General features: G+C 39.4%; 1 protein-coding gene across 4 annotated transcripts in view; it reads left to right on the top strand.

Moving 5' to 3' along the window:
• rab11fip3 (RAB11 family interacting protein 3 (class II)) overlaps positions 1-15088 on the top strand; it is a 39600-nt gene extending 24512 nt beyond the window's left edge. For 2 of the 4 annotated variants that reach the window (XM_041815483.1, XM_041815481.1), the window contains exons 5-14: positions 3992-4189; positions 7045-7182; positions 8539-8574; positions 8700-8793; positions 8904-9148; positions 9556-9637; positions 9754-9891; positions 10068-10223; positions 10383-10523; positions 11454-15088. In XM_041815483.1, coding sequence (XP_041671417.1) covers positions 3992-4189; positions 7045-7182; positions 8539-8574; positions 8700-8793; positions 8904-9148; positions 9556-9637; positions 9754-9891; positions 10068-10223; positions 10383-10523; positions 11454-11567 — 1342 coding nt within the window. In that variant the 3' untranslated portion in view covers positions 11568-15088. The remainder of the gene's footprint in view (positions 1-3991; positions 4190-7044; positions 7183-8538; positions 8575-8699; positions 8794-8903; positions 9149-9555; positions 9638-9753; positions 9892-10067; positions 10224-10382; positions 10524-11453) is intronic. The other 2 variants (XR_005993474.1, XM_041815482.1) reach the window with 2 other exon arrangements.
• Positions 15089-15378: the final 290 nt, after the last annotated feature.

Here is a 15378-nt window from a genome sequence, read left to right as displayed (position 1 = left end):
TGTTAGGATAAAAAAAATTAAGCTTTTTGGGTATTTTCCAAACCAGTAATGATTTACTACTGAGTGAGTAACAGCAACATAAAGGTCAGTAAGTAATCTGAGATTTTGACATTCTGCCTGGTTAGCCAAGCTGGCTCTAACCTTGTTCGGCAAACGAGTGTATGCACTGGACCAAGGATTAAGAATTTAACAGGATTAGCCACCCCCACCCTCCTGGATCCTACCCGTGTCCCCGCACACATTTGGCCCTCGGACGGTCAGCAGGACTGTCTGTTGGCCGTTGCTTAGCCTCAAATCAGATTAACCCACTCACAGTCAACCCCTCCATGGTACGACGACAAGTCCGCCGGGTGGCACAGACGAGGCAACATCAGTCATGTGGAAATGAGGATTAGTAGCTAGTTAGAGTCGAAGACTTGACTGTTTTTGCCGAGTTTTGTTCCCTCCAAATCGGAGAGTGGTCGTTTCATTTTAAAGCGGTGTAACCTGTGAAACTTCAGGATTCCACTCTGGTTGTCTGGGGTTTTGACTCCAGTTGCTCCACGGCTTTCACGCCAGGGCAGTGGAGGGCGTTTAAAGATGCGTTCTCTTTCCTCCCCATCCCTCTGTGTGAGGGAACTCACCATGGGGCCAGGCAGTAAGGGGTGAGTGACCTGAATGTTGGCTGTGTCATCATGTTCTACTTGTATAATTGATAAGATTTTATCGATATCAATGCCGGTATTGATTCTTCTTATCAATTCGGTTCTTTATCAATTCCCTCCTGGGAATTATATTTTAGGATTGCTAAAAATGTTACACATCAAGTGTTTGGGAGAAGAACATTATAAAATATACAAAAAAAATTTCTCTTTGTGTTGGATATGTCTCAGTTAAAACAAACTGCTCTCTGGATCTTCAATCTGTGAACTTGAATTAGAATACAGTACTACTGCGCATTTTCTTTAAAAGACAAAACCTTTAGATAAATATAAAACTAGTCTCTGAATCCTAGATCTCCAGAGGTATCAAAATAAATTGAACTCAAAATTAACAGTTATGGGCAAAAAGATGCATGTCATGCATTAGACATCACTGTTTGACACATTGCCCTGTGTTTTCTCTTTTTTGGAGAAATGAAGCCAAATTTTGACCACTTTAGTCTGTTTTTGTGACAGTTCACTAGGAATGGGTGGTAATACAGTAATACTGTATCCTGGGGTATTAAAAATAGCCACAGTGTTGCTTTAATTAACATCATGAAGATGGTGCTGTGGGATAAGCACACATTAATAATAAATTCCTCGAGAATATGTGTATTTTTCACCTGCAGCACCACTGCCTGTGTATGACGAGGCTTTAAAAGTGATGACTGAACTCCTGTAATGATGTTGGGACAGTTTTGCAAAGGATGAACACTCGCATTTAGACCAGCGCACAGATACTTGGTGCCATGGCTTGGCATGGCGCAGGCACTGTTCTGTCACCACTGTATGGTCTTCTCTAAAGTCAAACGTGCACCACTGACTCTAATGTGATCTTAGATGACGTGAGTTTAAAAAAGCTCTCATTCTTCTTTCTAGGTGTAGGTCAATGATGAGAAATTATAACGCATACCCACTGGTGCTGCGTTCGGCTGCAGCCATGCCAGGTAGAATATAAACCACTAAGGGTTTTTAAAAATGTTTAAAATGATCTTTACCTGTTTAATGTGAAATCTAGATGAAATTAATCAGTGCTTGTTTGTCTTTTTATTTAAGTGTTCTATAACTTTTTATACGATCGTCGTAAAGTAAACACTCAGCAGGATGGAGCTCACCATTGAAGCACAACGCGGACATAAATGATATTAAATTCCAATCTTTATCTGTTTAAAAGCACACAGAACATTACTTCTCATCCCCAGATTCTATATTAAATTTGGATTATCACTTGTCATCTTACCTCTGGGTGAAGAGAAGAGAGGAAAAAGAGCGCACGTCTGTGTCATTGAAAGAGAAAAAACAGAAACTCCATTTGATCCCCTGCCCTGATTTAATGTGTTTTGCTTAAATCATTCACTTCTTCTGCTCCTGTAAACGTCTCCTTATAAACGTGTTTTATTTTACACTCAAAGCATTTTTAAAAAAAGGATTAGGTGAAGCGTTGCAGAGGTGCGCGCTCCTCTCATTGTGCGTATGCATGCATGCCGACAAGTGCTTGTAAAAATGTGTTTTTTAAACACCTTGCAGCAATCCTGTATAGCCTTGTTAATGTTTGTTTCTTCAGCTTCTCTGTTCTTGTTTGCTGACTGCCACATGTGAGGACTGTTTTTTATGGCATGCGGAAGTGAGGTATTGATAAGGAAATTGTTAAGATTTAATGTAAAAGATGTCGATGGATCGAGCCAATTGGAACCGTTTCTCGACAGAAAGCGGTTCTCGGTTCCCATCCCTAGAGTTATGCTTTAATAAGGTCAGTATAGGATGATGGTTGAAGTAAGAATCTCAAAGTCATGGTTGTTTTTATGGTGCTGATGATACCAGGTTTTTAAACTTAGATATGATACTGGAAAAAGTAAATGATATTGATGCCTATTTTGATACCACTCTAGCAAAAACAGATATCTTAGGCACCCAATGTTTATAATTTATTGTCGCCATAAGAATACATAATTTATTGCCAGTGTTTTAGTGCAGTTTTGACAGTGTGTAAGTAAATGCATACATTATTGATAGATTTATTCCTCTCCTATGCAACTGTTTTATGAAAGATGTACCTTTTTAAATCAATCAATTTGATAGCAGTGATTGTCTGGTATTTAAAATGTATGATGATTTAAAGCTCCTGTAAGGATATTTTAGCTGTTTATGATATGGACTGGAAGTAATATGATACCTCTATAGAGCTACAATGGCAAATAAGACCTTCAAAATAAGGATTGCCCAATTCTGTGTATTTTTGTTTTTTATACCTGTCACTTCAACTGCTGGGTAGGTGAGAGAAAACTGAGTTATAGCACACTGCAAAAAAAAACACCTTTCATACAATTTTTGACAAAAATCTGAAACAAATAATGAATTTAAAGATTTTTTTGAGTAAAGAGCACTACCATCCATGTGGGGGTACTACCCATATCACAACGAACACAAGCAAAAGTTCCTTACTGGAGCTTTAAGGTATTCTTAAATTCTCTAAAAAACAAAGGTGACATTCTGGTTGTGAAATGGACTGAGTAATGTAAGCAAAGTGGGCTGTTTCATGCCGTAGTGTGCTGAGAGGACAATTTTTTATGCTGATTTGAACTTCCTCCTCCTGTATCTGCCCAAGACATCCAACACTTCCTCTATGACACCAGGAAAGATAAGCTTTCCAGCTTTTCCTGTTAGCCACAGACCATTTACTGAAAGCCTTCGTAACCGCTTGATTCACATCGAAGCCTGCCAGATTTACCACATTTTTTCTTCCCAGCTGTTTGAGATTATCAGCCAGGAATACTCCAAGCTTGAGCCACATCCAACATTAATGTTCCTTTCACATTTCTCAAATGTTATTATTGTGGTTCTGCAATACCACATTGGCATTAAACATTGTCATTAATCCTTTGGGGTTAATAACAATTAACAGATTACCTCTGAAGACAAGTGATCATCCAACTTGTCCAGATTGCCGCTCCTCTCGGGGGAAGATTAATTGTGCTTGTTTGGGATTTACAGAAGCCTCTGGTTAGTTCCAGGTTTCTAGGTGAAACACACCAACCTGTTGCCAGATTGTTTTCTTCAAAGTGTTGCAGAGCTACAACAGCTGAAGTCCCAAAGCATGTTTATATCTTTTAATGTTGGTTTAGCTTCTTAAAAGTATATTTATGTGGCTGTTTATACCAAGCTTTAGTCCATTTTTATCCCATCTAAACCAGGCACCTTCCTCTATTTCTGGCCTGGACCTTACATTAACAGCGTTGTTGTTGTTGTTTACACAAGTGAGCTCACATACAAGGACTAACACACTGATCTATTCTTGCATGTTCCTTCAGGTTTTCCCTAAACTCAGAGCTCCACAACCACTCGCTGGTGACTGTCATCAGTGGAGAGGAAGAGCACTTTGAGGACTTTGGGGAGAGCAACACATCAGAGTTACTACTGGAGAGCAGTGTGGAGGGGACAGAGGGGGAGGCCAACTCTACACTGGAGCAGCCAGCCGAGAAGGTCAATGGCTCACTGCTCTCTCCAAGGTACAAGCAAGTCTTCAACACACAAACCCACGAAATGCAGTCAGTCTGAAGATTTTTCAGCTGATGTAAACATTATATCATTTTCAGCCTCTCTTCTTATCTGGCCTTGATGATAAGAGTTGTGACACTGTTACACTCTCAGGTGTATTCTTCAAGTTTGAATACCTTTTAAGAAATCTTTCTGTTTTTTTTTTTTTTTTTACTAAGGACAAACTTTGATAAGAGGCGTCCTTCCACCCTTATCTTCTATTTTTCCTCCAGTGAAGGGCAAGATTTATGACAAGAATACAAAGTTCAGACTTACTTTCACTGTTACCAAGATGTTAAAAATGTGTCTAATGCTCTGAATTATTTTCTAAAAACTGCTTCATAAGTAGTGTAAGTTACTTAATCACACTATTAAAGTCTTAAAGGGAGGCATCTGCCACTCAGCCTTTTGGGAGAGGCAGAAGGCTGATGTTTCCTTGCACTGGGTTCATCTAAGGGAGTGTCTAACAAGCTTTACCCCTGGGCATGGTGTAGTATAAACAAAGGTTTGCTTTAGTGGTGTGTGAACACTAAACAAACACCAAAATGCAGCCACATTTATACACATAAACTCCTCTCTGTGGCAGCATTTATTTGTGTTGAAGCTCTTTTATTGGTAGCTATTTTCTGGTTGTCTTTCCTCCTTCCCTTAACTAGATGATGCCAAATTCCCTACAGGAACATCAGTAATTGCTTATTGTTTGTAGCCTAAAGACAATACTGGAGAATCTAGGGCAAGCAGATCAGGTGTAATTTGTAATGCTAGAGGTGTAACCTTTCTGTTTAGGATTTTTAGGAAGTATTTAAGTTGGCTAAAACTGTAAGCTAGAAAGAACTGAAGGCTAGAGTCTGTGATTGTTTTAAAAGTTGGTAATAAAATCCTGGAAGTTGGAAAGGATATATTGAAAGTACTTTAACCAAGGTTAATTACTCATCCCCAAATGAAAAGTTTTAATCCCCAGAGTTTATGGAAGAAGTTTTTAACTTGTTATGGAACCAGCTGAAACAAATAATTCTAATATTGTTCAAATAATTACCTGTGACTTACTTTCTGACTGTTGGACCAGGATGTACATCTTCAGTTTTTGTTTGCTCAAGGCCAACACATGAAGGGAATTACCATTAACTGTCCAACAGAACTGGTGTCCAGATCGCTATTAATTTAACTTGAAAGAAAACCTTTTTTATTTTTAAGATTTGTTTTGCGGCCTGTATTAGAAAGGTAGGACAGTGGATGGAGTCAAGTTTTTGACTTTTAACTTTTGGTATCCTAACCATTGCCTTAACCTTTACCCCAACACTAAACGGAAGTTTAATACAACTATATTTAGAAATTTGTAGCATGTACTTCCATTAAACAGTGTCTAAGATGAAACAGTTGTTAGGTTACCAGTCAGAAATGAAATGGTCTGCAGCTGGACTGGACAGTCTGCCATGGCTTTTCAACCCCAAGGGCTGCCCCTTTAAATTAAAGCTAAAATTAAGTAACCAGTGATAAACTGCTTTTTTTTTTTCTTTTAAATGTTGGCTTACAAAAAGCTTCCAGATGTCTCAAAGCCACTGTCTGTAGGCAATTCTGCAATGCAATTACGCTCCAGTAAAAATAATGGGAAAAAATAGTCTTTATTAAGATAAGTTGCATGAACATTTTTCCTTTTTATGGAAATTAATGACTAAAATAATAACCCATTTCTTATTTATAGTGATGACTTGTAGGTACTATAAATGTAAATAAGACCATATCAACTCAGTTGATTATATATAGTTGTTTTTAATGCCTGAAACCTCTGCTGTGGTGTAGGTGTCAGATAAAGTGATGAATTGCCTGTCCAAAATGACCTTTGTTTACAATTTCCACAGACAAGTTTCCCTAAAGAGTGATACATTTGACTGTTGTAAGAAGCAGGATGAGATTTCTTTGCTTTAAACCAACTGTTCTTCACAGGAGCTTCAGATAACCAAGAGTGCATAGTATACATTTTATGATAGATTAAATCAAGTACAAGTTGTGTACAGATAAAATCACAAAGAAAAAATAACCTCATCCCACAAACTTCACCCACTCAGTGCGAATGCGTCAGCGTGTTTTCGAGCCAGTCCTGCTCATCACTGGTGCACGTATGAGTGCTGCCTACACACACCCACACATTTATCTCTACATATCACAGCTCTTTGACATCATGTACTAACAGTTTTCTCTGTTCTACAAAAACACACTACCATCACTGTAGGCATTATTTCACAAAGCCGTCCTTCACACCATCAGAGGAAAATGGCTTCATAGTACAACAGTGAGTATGACCATCAAGTGACACTCACTCAAAGTCTGCCATGCCCCGATTCTGCCTACATAAACAGGAATGTTTGCCAGCGAGTTGCATAATTCAGACGGCACTTGCCCGCTGAATGGACAATCAGCTGGCAGAGGTGAAGTGAGGAGAGGGTGCAGACTCAAACAAGAAATAATTAGCTGTTTCCTTTGTTTGTTTGTTTGCAGAAAGCTTAAGTTGTTTGGATTAATTTAGCTTAACCGTAGGCTTTCTGTGGGTCTTCTGAGGGAAAGATGCAAAGGTTGAACCTTAGAGTGAAAAGAGGACAACACATTCTTCCTCCCTAAATGCTTTCTTTCCTTACACTCTCCTGAAATGAAACCACAGCCACTAGACCCTCCTACTGTAGCCCTTGCACTCTACTCTCCTCTGTGAATTTCACTAACACCCCCCACATTTGCACCCATGGAGGTGACTTGTCCCCTCAGCGCACTCCTTCTTCTCCGTCACTCACCACTTCCTCCTCCTCTTCCTCCCTGTTTTCTTCCTTCTCTCCAGTGCACCTGCTCCTCTCCCTGACTGCTTTCAGAGCTTCCTCAGGGAGGAGGCGCTCGACTTTTTCTGTAGCCAGTGTCACAAACAAATAAGTCGTCTCGAGGACCTCTCCACCCGCCTCAATTTCCTAGAGATGACTAGGTAACATGTCATTCAGCACCCCCAACCCCAACTATTTGCTGTGTGAATGTGTTTGCAGTGACTAGATGCAACATCATGCATGTATTCATAATGTATGCATGACGTTTTGGACCAGAGATATTATGATGTGTGTTTATTAGAATTTCACACATGGATTAAGTCCATCTAACCCCAGTTTTCTTCACCTGATTTATTTGTGTGTTAGCATTTACAAAATGAAACTTCACTAAAGCATCAAAGGCTACAACCCACCATTTTAGATGGTTGTAGCCTGTTTCACTTCATCATTACATTCTATACAGTTATGATTTGCCAGTCATACTCAACAAACATCTTGCCCAATCAGAACATATCAACCTATCAACTGTACATGTTAAATTCATGCCAGAGATACTAGAGAGCCCTGATTATCACAGGTGAGTGGTGTTGATTCAGCATAGATTGTTTTTTCATTCATGGCTTCATCTTTGTGCTTCATTTAAGTTTTCAGAATGACTGCTGGTTGTGGAGAAAAGCTTTGCAAAGAGGTTGCTTCTATGAATAAGGATTTGCTGATCCAGGATTACTGAGTAGTTGCTTTATTATAGACAGTTGTACTTAAAAACCCTTTATTAACTACAGTGAATGCCATAAGACCTAGAACAATTTTTTTAAGTTATAAGGGATGTAGCATTACCCCATGATACAATAGACAATAGCTCGGTACATAAAACAGCACCTCTGCTAAGTCAAAGCAATGGTCAACACGCTATTTCCAACAAGTTCTTCACAACAAACGTCCACAGTCATTATTTTTCTACAGTGCTTCTGTTGAGGATGCCCACCTCAAGAAATGTGGTGTTGTCAGTAGCAGCGTGACAAACCACAGCAGGAGAGAAATGAAGCTTAAAACTACATCAAAGAAGTGAACACAGAGAGACTTCAACAATTATTTTTCTGTGACCTTATGCACAGAGGGGAGTTGAGTATGCGGTCACACATATTGTATCAGGTGCTGAGAGTACTGTTACATCCCTTCAAGTAATTCCTGTTTTTGAATATTCTCTAATGTTTCTGTAATTCTATAACATGTCAATATCTCAGCCTAAACAGATCCTGGATCAGCACTTGCTAGCTGTTCAATATAAGCTGCTGTGTTCGTGTTAAATTGCTGTGATGTATGAATATCCTGCAGTTTTAGCCTTGAGAAAAACCAAGTGATTTATTTGTAGAGAACCCCTTCAACATGCTCTAGTGTTGGCTATTGCAGATAGAGATTTTGGGGGTTAGGACAAATACCAGGAGATGGTATTTCTTTCCTCTATCCTTTTCTCTCTTCCTGACCATCTTTCCTGTTGTTTTTGTCTCCTTATCCAGTGCCGGCAAGAGGCTCTCCAGCAAGAAAGTAGCAAGGTAAGCAGAAAAGTGGCTTTGATTTCAAAAAGAAAGGCTTCATATTCCTAGAATCATGGTTAGAGTTCAGGTTTTACACTGGAAAAAGGAAAGTGGAGTGAAATTCTTGGTCTTTTCATGTACAGGCATCTCCTTCAGAACAGCTCCATGACTCTGGAGACAATGAGTGACTTGACGCGGGACATCCTGGAGCTCGCTGACAATGACATCACTGATAAGGTAAGTGCTCGTCTGAGTAAATCCTTAACAGCCCTCTGTTTGCACACATTCATACCTATGTTTAACATTGATAGTTGCACAGACACATCAGCAGTTTTTCCTTTCTCCAGGTTCTCCTCCTTGAGCGTCGAGTGGCTGAGCTGGAAAAAGAGTCAGAGGCATCAGGGGAGCAGCATGCACGGCTGCGTCAGGAGAACCTTCAGCTAGTGCATCGGGCCAACGCTTTGGAGGAACAGCTGAAGGAGCAGGAGCTCCACGCTGACGAGCAACTACAGCAGGAGACCCGGCGTCACAAAGAGGCTCTAGTTAAACTGGAGAGAGAGAGGGGACTAGAGCTGGAAAACCTGCAAGCCAGGTAAATGGACAAAGATATATTTAGATTGAAGAGCTGCACATTCGTAGCTGCCTTTAACAGATTAATTTTTTTCCCTGTGTGTGGAAAAACAAGGTGTTTTTAATTGGGATTGTTTTGATACCTTGTCAGAATATAAACTATATATCCAAAGCTTAAGTAGTCTGCATCATTTCCTTCCTTTTGTTTTTAATTATCTTAAACTTCACAGTATATTAAAATATTCATAAACTATGAAGCCAGCATTTGACATCCTGTTTGTAAGTGGAAATGCTGCACTACACTGCCACCTTCTGGCACTTAGCTGCCACTGAATGTGGGACATTTTTTTCCACTGTAGTTTTGTTTAATCCAAACAAAAAGAGCATATGTTCATGTAAAGGCATTGTATTTTTGTGTTTTTAACTCAGGGTGCAGCAGCTGGATGAGGAGAATAGTGAGTTGAGGTCATGTGTCCCCTGTTTACGAGCAAACATCGAGAGACTAGAAGAGGTAAGAGCCATGATATCCCTCTCTTGCTCCTACCAGTCTTTTTCAATACATTCAATACTTTTCTGTCTTAAAAATTTAATACTTGTGTGCTTGTTATGTGTTTTGTGTGTTTCCAGGAGAAGAGAAAGCTCCAGGATGAGACAGAATCTATGTCTGACAGGCTACAGGATGAAATTGAGTCTCGCAGGAAAATGGGCGACAAGCTGAGCCATGAGCGCCACCAGAGCCAGAAGGAGAAGGAGAGCACACAGGAGGTCAGGCATATCAGGCATAGTTGTCTATATACAAAACAAACAGGATACTGCATACAAAATACTACCGTACAGGGTACAGTTAGGCATCAGTTTCATGTTCCAGCTGCTCCTGTCTTTATTAAGACAATACTTGAAAACTTAAAATGACGGATTTGTCTTGATCTGTTGGCCCATAGCTCATTGAAGACTTGCGTAAACAGCTGGAGCACCTACAGCTGTACAAGTTAGAAGCTGAAGCAAAAAGAGGGCGCACACCTGGAGCAGGGCTGCAGGAATATCAGACCCGCACACGTGAGGCAGAGCTGGAGCAGGAGATCAAACGACTCAAACAGGTATGGTAACTGTGTAGATTATCCTCAATACTCTGCATCACTTTACGTACGCAGCCTTCTCTCATTCTGCCATACTAACCAGACTGATTTGAAATAACAGAATGATATGGGATCAATCCAGTCCTTTTTCAGGATGTTACATTTTGTGAATTTCTACAGGACAACCGCAGTTTAAAGGAGCAGAACGATGAGCTGAATGGCCAGATTATCAACCTGAGCATCCAGGGTGCAAAGAACTTGATGTCGGCCTCCTTCTCCGACTCCCTGGCAGCTGAGATCAACTCTGTGTCTCGTGCAGAGGTAGGTTTAGAAAACACTTAAGAATATATATTATATAGGATATGTAATATCTGTGATAAAGGAATTCTTTTTAAAACCGAGAGGCATCTTGCTTGATAATAGCTAACAGTATCGCACAATCCATCATAAAAACAATGAAAAAAGCACTGAGCAGTTATTTTTGATATCTGTTTGAAAGGCCATGTAGCCCTAGCACTTCCTCTTACCCCTCTTCTCCATCAAGAATTGGGACACCCTACCCCTAGATTTAAACACAGACGGAGTTAGGGGTGTGGTTAGTCCATCCTTCATGTTGGTAGAATTTATTGGCAGCCAGAGAGCAGCAACTCAAAGAGCAGATGCTTTGGTTTGTTGTGAGCCCTGAGTTAAATAGATAACTCTTCAGGCCCTAAGATATTTTTAACTGTTTTGTCTCACCTGGACTTACTGTCTTAAAAAGCTTGTAAAACATCAACCCTGTGGTGCACAGTCAAGCTCTAAACATCTGTTTTTTGTTTTTGTTTTTTCAGAACAAGCTGAGCTTTAAGGATACATGTGCTGCAGTAGTTTCACTTGAATTTTAAAAAGCTATAGGACTATAAAGACAAAAGGAAAAACTTAATTTAAAGCTCAAAGATTACAAACAATTATGACTAAGACTTTTTGCGTTAACTTTTTGTCCCATATCTGGGGGACTAGAAAGTGATAAACAAGCATTCTGTGACAAAAAATCCTTCAAAATATTGACATAGAATAAAATTAGAATTAGAATAAAACTCCTTGTACTTTTTTGTATTATGATATTTCAATGAAGTCAGCCACCATCTCTTTAGTTTTTGGTACCTAAAAGGATAGTGAAAAATCTGTATGAAAAATCTGTTAAAACAGGTCATGTTCAGTTGTCAGGCTGTTGCCATTACTTCCTCCACTGACTCAAGTTTCTGTTTCCAGCTGATGGAGGCTATTCACAAACAAGAGGAGATCAACTACAGACTCCAGGACTACATCGACAAAATCATTGTGGCCATCATGGAGTCAAACCCCTCCATCCTAGAGGTTAAATAGACGGCATGCAGCCAGATGATCTACGCACACAGAGACTCCTCGGGCTGTTGAATATATTGGAGACTTGAAAACTACCAAATGAAGATGTAAATTATCACTTTGGAAAAAAGCAACATTTCCCCCTTAAAAAGAAGGATTTAAGATTTCTAAGAAGCTGGTTGCTCTTGGTGTATTTTTTTGTTAGATATCCTGTGAGTCTGTGTTTGTCTCTGTACACTCGGGTTCCGGTGATTTCCATGTATGTGGCTAGAGGGACCTGAGTCTCCTGTGCTGAGTGAGTGAGCGTGTAAATGTGCACAAGAAGTCAGTATCATAAAGACCCCCTCCCCCCGAAAAGTGATGAAGCTAAAAATTATCAGACAGTACCGAAAGGCCTTAAAAAGGTGATCAAAGTATTCATTATCAATATCATACACCACATGCCTCAGAGTGGGATGGGGAGCTGTGATCTCCTAAGCTGTGCTGAGTCATGAGGAAGCCGTATGACGCTTTGGTCAGGGGATCACAGCTGAAGTTTCTCTCTTGAATTCCTCTTAAAGCTTGCTGTGTCCTTTTAACTGTGTCCACTGTCTTTCCAGTGAACCCAAGTGAGGGACATTTCTGGGGGTCAAGGATGAGAAATGCCCGAAGGGTTTATTTTTTGTGTGCGTTTGTGTGTGGTGTGTATTTTTGTTGCTTTGTTATATGAAGGCTTTCATAAAGCATCAGTAACAGAAGATGAAGTATGCAGAAGCTCAAAGCAGACATACATTGATACATTTGATTAGTGACGTGCAGTTGTTAGCTTAAGAAAACAACACATTTTTTTTATATGATGGTGATTTCCTATAATTCCTCAAAACCTAAAGAAAACAACTAACATTAACTCTGTCACAAGAAGAAACAAAAAGAAAAGATAACAAAAAAGCTGTCAAGATCTGAGGAAATTAGGCCAAATTTAGCTGTTAGCCTGAGAAAAGGAAGAATTATTCAATGTATGGATGCATGTCTTCATGAGGCTTCTTTATTAATGTAATCTTTAACATCAAAAACGAAGAACTTTGTCATTTATACTTTGCCTCATCATGTTATCATTACCTTTTTTGCAATGAAACAGGGTCCTGGAGCTCAGCTGGGCTGGAAACCTCCAATGACAAAAAAGTACTACATTTCCCATCATTCCCTAGCACAGATGTTCGGTAAGTCAAGCATATCACACCATATAGCCAGTTCATACTCACATGTCACTTTAAAAATTCTCCAAACACTTGAAGTATGCATGAAGAGAAACTGAGGGATTCTGGGAAATGTAGTACATTGCATGTTTAAGTACAGCCCACCTGATTCCAGTGTTCTTCTGCTGAGTGATAGAGGGCAAGCTTATCCAGGTAACCATTTATTGTTTCTGCACAATGATTTATTGTTGTGAAACTGAATTGTGGGTAATCAAATTGTTGTACTTTTGCACTACGTTTTGTTTTGATTTAATTTTTTATTGTGAAGGGATCAAATTGTAAGCGAAGATGCCTGCTTAAAGATAATAGTATGCAGGATTTTCTGACATTCTCCTCATCTTAATGAAGACAAATACACTAATTTGATGCCATGATTGATTGGAAATGTTAAGAAAAACATGTAGCCGTCTCTGAAGACTTTTCCATTTGCAGGCGGTATTTTTCCAGCCATCGGGAGTTGATTTGTGCTGTTTTACTGACTGTTGATACTTTTAAAATGTAATGCTGACACGGAGGGAGATGTGGCGGACTTGGTAGCAATAACGCTGAGTGAGAAAATAGACATTGGTGGAGGGCAGACAAAGCAAACCTGCTCCTTATTCTGCTTTTTCAAAGACTGAATTTGACTGTTGCCATGCTTATCGGTACCTTGCAGCCATCTCACAATACTTGGGACACTAAAAAACTGGACTTAAGTGGATTTACTCGCTGCCAGAAATCCTGATGGAGGAGGTTGTTTTTGTCCAAACCGCATGGCACCAGTATGCTAAGAAGAATCTCCTATTTTTCACCCTCTTCACATCAAATCTCACCGCTCCTCCTCTTCACCTGCCACTCCACGGGAAAAAAATGGCCTTGGATGTAAATGACTTGTACATGTAAAGTTTTTCTACACTCATTCTAGATTCTAGGTATTTTTATAGTATGAAGAAAGGAACATTTCTTCTTGTTGTCTTACGCTGAGGGACAGCTGCCTGTATTCTTCTCTAGCATGTAGCGTGTACAGTATCTGTTGGGGTTCTTTTGTTTTTTGTGTTCATGCAGATATATTTATTCATCATTTGACACAAACAACTCACAATCTGTGATCTGTTCTACTGAGAATGTAATCAGGAGAGGAAGCTGGATTGATGGGACTGAAAGATGTGTTGTATTATGTTGTAGGGAGTCAAAATGCCCACACAGTTTGGTCGAGGTCGCCACACTCTTCCGTGATGATGACCTCTTCAGGGTTCTGTAAAGATAGATGAGAGTGCAGATTGTCTTCCTAGATGGAGTCAGGTACTGCATGAAAACACATTTTTATTTCTGTGTATCTCTCATTAAGACTTGTGTTCGACTGACAAATCATTAGATATAATTTCCACCAGTGAAGACGTAGGTTTCAAAAACACGTGACACTTAAAACCTCACAAACCTGGCTCACTGAGTTCAGTGTCCTGCCTTTAAGTGAAGGTTTGCCCCAACAGATTTTATTCTTTGTAGAGATGAATCATTTTTGCATTACAAAGATTAACTGACACTTGAACACAGCAGGCTGTACTACACTTACTTCTCCTGCATTTTATTCAAGTGTCTGCTTTTGACAGCTGATGGTTCAGGGACAGGCAACACAATAACTGGACAGTGAGACCACAGAGCTGACTAAACATTCCCGCATTAGCACTTTAACCAAATTTATCCTGCTTTCAAAACGACCAAAGACGGATGCTTCAACTGGAAACTGATCATTTTATCTATCAGGGTCTGTTGTCATGCTCCGGGGATGATTTCCCTCTCGCTAAAGAATCATAAATCAACAGCCCTTAAAGGAAATGAAAACAGGCCTGCTAGTCTAAACACTGTGCCTCTGTGTCTCTAACTTTGCCTCTAAACTCACCTGATGATGAGCCCTGGGAAAACGCACTGACCACGTGACTGTCAGTTTGTTAAATTATAATGATGAAACCTAAACTGTAAATATCAATTGTCATTTTTTTGTGATTTCTTTTTCTCTCTCACACTCACTTCCAGTGTCCAAAGAAAGTCTGCTCAAGGCACAAACATCACTACTGCAGTAGTGCATGGCTTGCCATTATGTGACATGGGAAGATTAAAAAGAGAATATTGTAGAAAAGAGAATCTTAAAATTTATTCCTATTTTCAAAGATAAATGTATAAATTATAACAGTATTGGTTACAGCTGTATATTATTTTTGAAGATCCCCAAGATCTAATCCTAATTGTTACTGGGGGAAATATAATTTCAGTCATTGTAAAAAGAGAAAATTTAAAGGTAAGCAGTGAAAGTAAGAATAGAAAAATAAATGGAATAAAATGACTCTGTGTTTGGTGTCATCCTTTTTACCGTTTGTCTGTATTTTACATTTATTTTTGCATTTGGACTAGATTTGTACTCACACACTCACAGCTACACATTTTGACATCTCAAGCCTTTGGAAAATTTGGGGGGATTTTTATGCCATTGTTGTAGTAATGATGCAGCTATGATTAACTCCTAAACCTGAGCTACTGTTGGGAATGCATTTTTAATTTTCCATTGGGATCAGTGGGATTGGTAAGTTTAAAAGTTTAGCCTCTTTGAGCAAAAGATTTGC

Source organism: Cheilinus undulatus, linkage group 20, assembly GCF_018320785.1.
Source record: "Cheilinus undulatus linkage group 20, ASM1832078v1, whole genome shotgun sequence".
Taxonomy (NCBI): domain Eukaryota; kingdom Metazoa; phylum Chordata; class Actinopteri; order Labriformes; family Labridae; genus Cheilinus; species Cheilinus undulatus.
Note: the sequence above shows the minus strand (reverse complement) of the source record. Positions and strands in the feature narration are given on the sequence as shown.